This window comes from Protopterus annectens, chromosome 8.part0 (genome assembly GCF_019279795.1).
Source record: "Protopterus annectens isolate FY-2018-M chromosome 8.part0, PAN1.0, whole genome shotgun sequence".
NCBI classification, from domain to species: domain Eukaryota; kingdom Metazoa; phylum Chordata; order Ceratodontiformes; family Protopteridae; genus Protopterus; species Protopterus annectens.
The window spans coordinates 1,445,887,816-1,445,897,252 of NC_056741.1; the positions used below are offsets into that span (position 1 = coordinate 1,445,887,816).

General features: G+C 39.7%; 1 protein-coding gene across 1 annotated transcript; it reads left to right on the forward strand.

Annotated features, from left to right (window-relative positions):
• Window positions 1-4,223: 4,223 nt before the first annotated feature.
• Window positions 4,224-5,572, forward strand: LOC122808105. Its single transcript, XM_044079078.1, has one exon. The coding sequence runs from the start codon at window positions 4,228-4,230 to the stop codon at window positions 4,840-4,842; it is 615 nt and encodes a 204-aa protein (XP_043935013.1). The 5' UTR covers window positions 4,224-4,227; the 3' UTR covers window positions 4,843-5,572.
• Window positions 5,573-9,437: the final 3,865 nt, after the last annotated feature.

The window sequence follows — 9,437 nt, forward strand, 5'->3', positions numbered from 1 at the left end:
TTATATAAATGAAAACAAACCACACCGACACAATCCTACTCGCAAGCATTTTACATCACAAACCATACTGACACACTCCCAGTTGCAAACATTATACATCACTTATACTCTACCCAATCTTTCTTACGCAAACATTACATAGCTCATTTAAATTCTGGAGCCTTGTAGACCTCATTCCTCCTATGTATTGTTCCCACAGTTCCTATTTTTTCCTGTATAGTTTTACTAGTTTATAATAATGTATAAGAAATGATTATACTAATGTAATGTTAAAAATAAAAGTGAAATAAGCACTGTTTTTACAACTGTTTCTGCATTACTTATAAGGAAAATGTTATAGCTTTGCAGATGAAAGCAATGCAACTGAAGATAACAGATTAAGCTGATGTTTTCTAACCTGATTTTTAACCTGATTACATGCTATAATTACATAGGTTCATAGGAGGGTACTAGGCTATTGGCCCTAGAGCCTATATAAACCTAGCCAAAAATGTACCCAGGCTTTCGCCACCCAAGAAAATTATTTTCCTGTGCCCCTGTCGAGCAGAGCCACAGAAGTGATCCCTGGGGTAAATTTCCTATCTCCCATCCAATCATCAAGATTTTTCTTGGAGTGTGCTAATGAGGAGCTCTGTTTGACATAGATAGGTAGTCTGTTCCAGAGTATGGGAAGTCTCTGGGACAGGAATCTATCCCTCCAGCATGTTCTGTTTATTGTGGTGATAAGGTTTAGGTCCCTAGAGCATGTAGCTCGGAGGGATTGGGATTTCTTTAAGTGGAGCATGTCCAACAACTCTGGGTTTGACAAAGCTTTGTATCTTAGGCAGAGATTACCTCTGAGTAGGCGATATGCGACCGAGTAAAGCTGGAGTTTTTTGAGACTGTCTGTGTAGGGCATCTGTTTGAGGCCATTAATCCTCTTTGTGAGGTATTTCTGTGGCCTTTCCAATTGTTGTAGATGTAGATGTCTTGTGAGGTACATACCAAAAGGAGCATTGTACTCTATAATGGGTCTAATGAGTGATGAGTAGAGGGGAACAATGACCTCTTTTTTTCTGGATGAGAAACTTTTTGTGATGAGGTGAGCCATGTAGAAGGATTTCCTGACCACTGTGGCGGTGTGATTATCAAAGGAGAGACTACTGTCCACCTGTGTCCCAAGGTCTCATCACATTTTCAGCGTTAAGTAGACTACCAGCTATGTGGTAGTTCATGGGTACAGAGTTTTTACCAAAGGGGATGACAATACACTTTTTGGCATTGAGCTTCAGGCCATGGCTTTGACACCAGGCATCTGTCTCAGTGAGGCCCTTTTGTAGTATGTCCACCTCGTTAGGAGTTTCGACTATGGCCCTTTTGTAGTATGTCCACATCATTAGGAGTTTCGATTATGGCTCCTAGTTTGCAGTCATCTGCAAACTTTGTTAGCCAAAGACCTTCTTTGTTAGCATGTACTTCAGAGAAGTAGATACCAAACAGGAGAGGACCCAGGACTGAACCCTGTGGTACTCCACTTGTCACTGGTCTGAAGTCAGATTTGGAGTCTGCTACTTTCACAGTGTGGGTTATGTCCGTGAGCCAGTTGGCAACCCATCTTGTGACATGGGGATTTATACCTAGTTTAGTGAGCTTATCTATAACTCCAGAGTGGGGAATGGTGTCGAAAGCCTTGGCGAGATCTAGATAAGTTGTGTGAACCACCTTACCCTCATCTATGGCTTTGGTGACTGCTTCAAAGAAGTCAATCAGGTTTAGGAGACATGATCTGCTTTTTACAAATCCGAACTGGGTAGGGTCCAGTGTTTGGAGATTAAGAATGTCTTTGTTTATGAGTTCCATGATGATGCGTTCCATGGCCTTGCAGACCAGGGTCGCCAGGCTAATGGGGCGGTAGTTCCCGTGGTCCGTCGTGGCTCCCCCTTTGTGGAGTGGGATAACCATTGCAGTGCGCCATTCAGTGGGCACAAAGCCTGAGGTGAGGCTATGATGGAACATGGTACTTAAGTAGGGTGCCAGTTCATTCTGTAGTTCGTGTAGAACGCAGCCTAGGATATTGTCAAGTCCCATGGATGCTGTGTTCTTGGCTTTGGAGAGTGTGTTTTTTTAACTGTGCAGCCGTGATTACAGGAACTTTGCATTCTTCCGGTATAGAGACGGTACAGAGTATTTTTGTGCTGTGTTCAATGTAGGGAAAGAACACACACTTCTTCAAGAAGTCAAAAGTTCTTGCAGTTTGAATTCATCACAAGTATGCATAAACACTACTCGTATCATTTGTTCCAAGTACAAAAGTACATCCCAAATCACTATCCCCATTGTATGCATAAGCATTTCCTATACACAAATTTTACTTCCATAAGCATTTTACTACAGTATATCAATAGTGTATGATATGACATGTAAACGGCGTTGAGTGGATTTATTATGCTTTTTCCTATTTTCTCATCCCTTTTTTTCCTCCGTTTTCCTTATTTTGCTTATGCATTCCTTTCTTCTTTTTTGCTTTGTTGTGTTTCTCTCCCATTTATTTTCCTTTTTTTACAAGTTCAAATCCCTCAGAAGCAGACTGGGCACGTGCCTTCCAGGCTAGCTGCTATCTATATGCAGATGTCCTTGCAGGGTCAGAGTGGTGGTACCTTTTTTGCAGGCCCTCTGGCATGTGGCAGCCTGGCAAGCCTCATAGAGAGGGGGCTTCAGTACTTGGTTGAGGATGTGCTGGTGGAGGTAGTGGACAGGAGAAGTGTCTCTCCTGGTTGGTTCTGACGACCGGGCCGACCCAGGCCCCTACTCCCTCAACATAAGGGTCCTCTCCTGCACCATCTGGCAGTGGATGTGTTTGAAGCTCTGTGGACTGGGATTCCAGCTGGCACTTCCTCAGCCCTTCTTTTGTTACGCTTTCTTCTTCATCCTCTTCCCTATTTCACATTAACTACCCTTTCATAAAAAAAAAATGGAGAAATGTCTATCCTCCAACAAAAACATAGTGCCCATCTTCTCCAGCTTCCTTCAGCAGAAACCTTCTTGATGTTTCCTCTTTTGTATCCCAATTTTTCAATCTGTCCTATCACCCCCCCTTTCTGTTCTTTAATGAAACCATCAAGGTGTCCACAAAAAGGATACCTCTGTATAAAAAATGCTAAATCACTTTTCTTTTTAAAAAAAAAAATCCATCTTAGTGTGCAGTCCACAGCTTTCCTAAAATGCTATGAGCATGACTGGCCTCAGCCATGCTTGCCTGTGATGTGCAACCCCCCCCCCCCCAAAAAAAAAAAAAACGCCAGCAGTTAAGATTTTACGAAGTACTTTGCAAGTTCATAATGACAAACTTTATACAACTTAGTCTTTTACGAAAAGTGGGCATATTTTCAAAAAAGACTTTGCTTTTCTGTATTCATCGCAAATGCCTTTCACTGATTTTATTTGCATATCCATGTAACACCTCTATTTGCAAATAACCGTTACTCATTTGTGAAGCCCTGTGATATGAATATTAGCCAAGGTTTCAAACTAGCTCAGGGTTGTGTGTATAAAACATAACGTGACCATCATATCTGCCTGATTACCAGATGGGCAAATAATCTGATAGATCCAGCCAACTTTTGTCTTCAACATTACTTGCATATCTATAATCCCTCAAAAATGACCTTATTCCAGTAGTCTATAGACACGTTAGCAGCCAAGACCATCCATCCATCCATAACCCCCTTTTTTGCACATGAGGTTGGGGGTGCAAAAATTAACTCGGCCCTGTTAGTGTGATGAATTGCATACAGGATGATGGAGAAGACAAGTCCACAATTACCTGGGAAAATTTTTTGGTAACATCACACAATCCTCCATAAAGCAATCCCTACATCTATCAATTGTATCTTCTTTGTATGTGCAAGTGATTCAGGTGGGACAGGATCAGAAAGGCTAACAGTACTTTATTAGGCATCAGAGCATGGGATATTTCCTGTAGGGAGAAGGTCATCCCTCCTTAACATATGTTACACAAAGGCTACAAATATTCTTGTGTTATTCATTTATCACTGTTCAGCTGTTCTTATCTGCATGATGATATTTAAATTAATGGAATGATTTTATGTAAATAGGTATAAACTTGGTGGAAAGTAGGAATTTGAAAACTGCTTATTCTAAAGCTGTACCCTTGTCCTTTTTTTAAAATCTTTATACTTGGATATGTTTGTTTCATGCTTGCTGTTTTTTTTTTCTTTAGGTGGCACAATGTCTCTTATTTTTTTTGGCTGGCAAGTATTCAGTGATGATAAAAAGCACCTGAAATCTGGTCAACAGCCCAAACGAGGCCATGGATATACAATGTACCATGGAACCCATAAGAGCAATGCAAAAGCAATCATCACTTCTGGTTTCAGGCCATCCTCGGGTGGAACTTTGGGCGCTGGGGTATACTGCAGTAGGGATATCAACAAAGCAAGTAGCTACCCAGCATTCTGCAGTACCAATGACAGAGTGATCCTTCAGCTCAATGTAAGAGTAGGAAAAGTTAAAAAAATTGACCAAGGAAGCCCACTCCAACTAATGTGGCATCAAAATGGGTATGATACAGCTTGGCTACCCCCTGTGAATGGAATGTGGGAAGAAGACTGTGTTTGGGACCCTAAAAGAATTACTGTTGTTGGCATTGCCCATTGCACAGACTCTAGTCTCAAGACGGAACTAGAAAAACTAATAAAGCAGAACGGGAAGAGTCATCCCAAAGAAAACTGTCAACTCTGTGGAAAAGGAAACCATATGCCTCATCCCATTCTGAAGTGCGGGGGGTGCAGTAAAGTGATATGCCCATTTATCAACAGGCATGTGTGTAAACGGAGGAATTAGAGGTGTTGTATACTGTGATATTGTATACAACACATATTTTAGCCATTCGGTGTCCTAGTACAGTCTTAAGATGACTACAGACAATGCTCTACTACAGTCTCAAGAACAGCAAAGTTAGACTGCTACTTATTTTATAGTAGATGTTCTATCTACATAAAAAAAAAATGAAGGGATGCAGTCCAACAGCACAATTGTTTGCTTATATATAATAATGCAAATGTAATTAAGCAATGTAAAAATTAGTCTGACATCTTTTTTCTATGGGTCTGTGATAGCTTATTGAATAGTAGCTTACTGAAAATTAGTACTAATTCAAAATTTGAAATTTCACAATGTTGAGAACTCAAAAGTAGCTACTAATAGCATGCATGTGCTACATATGTACACAATACCATTACACAGCTAGTCAGAAAACAGTATCACTGTACTTTTAGTGAAACTCAGAAGTGAAGGCTAGCATATGTCAATGGGGCCACAACTTTTTTTTTTGGGGGGGGGGGGTACCAAGTACAATTATCTATACATACAGGAGAGCATTTTGACAACATTTCATAGCTTTGACATGTCAGTACTTGCTGTATTGCTGTATAGACATTTCAACACGGCCCATTCAATTTTATGACTTTCAGTATGTTCTTTTCAGTAAATTGATATGGGCCCTTTTTTTATATACATACATACAAGTGGATAAAGAAATAACTGAGATAGTTATATACACACACACACACACACACACATATATATATATATATATATATATATATATATATATATATATATATATATATATATATATTTATAAACATACATACATATAGATATATGTATATATATATATATATATATATATATATATATATATATATATATATATGGGTCCATGTCATATGGTCGACTGTTCATTTGACTGAAAGTTCATTTGGTCGACAGTTCATTTGATCGACAAGCATTTAGGGTTGCCACCTTTTCAAATGGCCAAAGTGGGACATTTTCAAGACACACATCAGATTTTACAGGCCGACACATACCCACGGTCAGTACAAAGGATAGAACTTAACTTTTTTGCCTAAATAAAAGCTTATTCTTGTAGCATTTTAGTTGCTTATTCTATTTCTTGTAACATTTAGGTATTTTAGATACAGAATAATTGTTTTATGCAACTATTGCATAAAATATGGGACATAATTATGTCCTACAATCTCAGGACATTTGCCATTTTTAATATTTTTTGTCAGGACACAACTGCCCAAAGAGGGACTGTCCCTCCCAAAGTGGAACAGGTGGTAACCCTACAAGCATTTGCCTCCTTCCCCAATGTTGTGCGACCCTGGAGTTGTAATATATAGTTGGGGGGGTGTGGGGGGCAAAGCCCCCCACCTATAATTCTTGTCGATCAAATGAACTGTCGACCAAATGAACATTCAGTCAAATGAACAATCGACCATATGACATGGACCCATATATATATATATATATATATATATATATATATATATATACGCACACACACACACACACACACACACACACGTGTATGTGTGTGTGTGTATATATATATATATATATATATATATATATATATACATATAAAAACACCATTTATGAACAGTTCTTACAAGTGGATAAATAAATAACTGAGATAACTTGTTCTTTTTAAAAGTGGTATTCTTTTGAGTTTCTGACTCTGTTTTTCTAATGTAAGTTAGCCAGTAACTCTCCTTTCCCGTAATGCAAAGTTCAGCTAATTAGTGAAGTTGCTGTCAGTGGTTATCGGGTTTATTCACTTTCAGTCTATAAAAGGATTAACAGGTTTACTGACTCAGAGAAGGGAAAGAATGCAGATGTTTATGGCAGCACAGAGTCAAAGAGCTGTGGATTTTGAGCCAGAATAGCTTTATTACTTCATTGAATGTGAAATAAAAAAGAGCTTACAGGACCCTTGCTGTGTTTGTTTTTCTGTAGCAAAAGACGTACAGATAGGATAGGGTAGGCAAAGTGATGGCGTGGCAAGGGAGACAAAATTCTTAGGAAGGTGTCATGAGATTTTATTCAGCCCCAGCATGGTGTTCACTGAGTAAGCTAACTAGGATATAAATGCCACAGAGTGGGAGAAACTGAGTTATGCTTTTTTTTTTTAATATGCGGAAATGTTGGGATCATTCGTGGAGGGAGATATACTGTGGGGAAAGGAAAGGTGTTTAGGATGTAGCTGTTCTTTATGGAACATTATGATAATAGTTCTGAATTTGATGACGTTGCTTATGAAAGAGGTATTCGTGTGCCTCTGCTTCGGAAGTAGTGTCTTTTTGACTTGACCCACTTTACTGCACCTCATAAATGATGCGTTATTGTCCTGGGCCTGCTCCAGATACAATGTCATTACCTTGGTTGCTCAGAACCAGTACAAAGACTTGCATTGCTTTACTGCCATTTTTAATCTGTTTAGAACAATTCTCCCTGGATATTGTATAGGAGTGCTTATGGCCTGTATCAGGTGTGTGTCATCATTCTGTATGGTACATGGTGAGCACAAGCAAGTTATCAAAAGTAACTTTATCATTCAAGCATACAGCTGAATGAAATTTTGTTTCTTCAAAGCTCATACACATACAAAAAAATAAAAAAAACAGTAACACACAAACAAGGAAACAAGAACAACACAAAAACAGATATTACAACAACAGTGAATGAGCCAGCCAAAGGCACAAAAGCTTCGAAAGTGAACACAATTCCAAGGACTACAGCAATCACTACTTCACACTGCTGCCATCTTCCACTCCATCACCAACAACATACGAGTCCCAGTCCTTTCTTCTGACTATCCTACCGACACCACAGACTTCACAACCACAGCTACCTGCAGTCCCAAACAGCCACACCATCAACATCAACATCCAAGCCCAGTCCTTCCATTTTTTCTTCCGTCTGACACCACTGACTTCATAACTGCTGCTACCTGCAGGCCTGTACTTCCACAACATTTAGATAAATTTCCTCAAACTTCACCCTCCAAACCATCGCCAACACCGTCCCATTACCATTCTCTGACGTGACTCAATTCCAGTCCAGTTGCCATCAACTAATAAAAACAAATCCAGTCCCTTTAAAATCACATGGACTCCACATCCCACACTCCATATCCATCTTGGCCCAAGCTTCCATAGTCCAGTGTTTCCAAAAAACAAGCAAAAAAAGTTATGGTAGCTTATACAGGATTTGTTGGAGACATTTGAGCAGGTGGTTATAAAAGCACATAATGTGTTCACATACAGCTTGCTTCATGTTTTGCTTCTTTGCATAACCAAAAGGTTTGTAAGTTCTAGTACTTATAATAGTGATAGTATTGACTCTGCAGCTATTTTCCCCATGGTTGCAATAATATAGAGGAATAGCTTTTGGAAATGATTTGTGGAGAAGCCATTGTGCATGAGATTGTAAAGAGTCTAGGGTATTAGAAAGTATAAGAATACATCTTCTGTGATGTTGCTGTTTGGGGATTCTACAGTAATGAAGAATAAATTGATCAAAGACTCCACTGTGAAAGATTTTAAACAAACATTGTTTTAAAAATAATTTGTCCTGTGTAGAGCTGTGGAGCTTTTTCTCCCTGAGCCTGCACTGAAAACGGGCTCTTCTTGGCCCAGTGGACTTCCCCGGTCATCAAACTTAAATACAATTAAAAAAAAAATAATAGAACTGGGTACCATCTGGCCATATATGTTTACATATATATCTGTCTTAAACTTCTGTGTAAAGTAATAACAGTTACTAGCTTAAACATTTATCATCAAAACATAACTGTTTCTATTAATTCAAGCAGTAAACTTGCCAGAAATGTATCAGTGACACAATTTTATTTTATTCTGTGAAAACTGTGGTCGTTCATATAAAAGTTCCAGGCACAATGCTTTGTCAGCCTGATTTGCAATACTCAGTGACTAATTAGAGGTCACTCACCCACAGGAACTGAAAATGTAGCCATCTGCATGGCATAAAGGGATAAAGCTGTGACTACATCCTGGGCAACCTGAGATCGCTTAGCAGCTTGGGTTTTCTGAAGGACCCGGCTAGGGTGGATGGGAGTCAGCTGTGGCTGATGCTGGGCTTGCCCATCCTTAGGCGGTGGAGGGTAGCTGTGGTTTGCCACTTGGGTTATCAGTGAGCTGGAAAGGTAGGTGTTGCATTTCTGCAACATGAGCCAAGGGAGCACATGTGCCATAGTGCAGATATATGGACCAGATGATTCCGCATATAGCGGAATGCTTCTTGTGATGGCAGCAAGCAACAAGGCTCAAGGAGGAGTGGGGTACTCCATTAGAGGAGAGCAGGCCATCCCATAGAACAAGCAAGATGGCTTGTTCCCTACCACCTGACTCTCTCACCTCTGAGGGAGTGAATGGACCAGTAGATCTCTCCATGAAGGGAAGAATGGGCCATAACGTTCTTGCCTAGCCAAGGAATGCTGGCCCCTGTTCCATGGAAAAAAATGGGCTGATTGGGTGTAAGTAAATAAAACCACTGGCTGCAAGACGCAGATAAAACAAAAACACTTGGTTGAGAAAACCACTTTATAAAGCAAAAAAACAAAAACACCT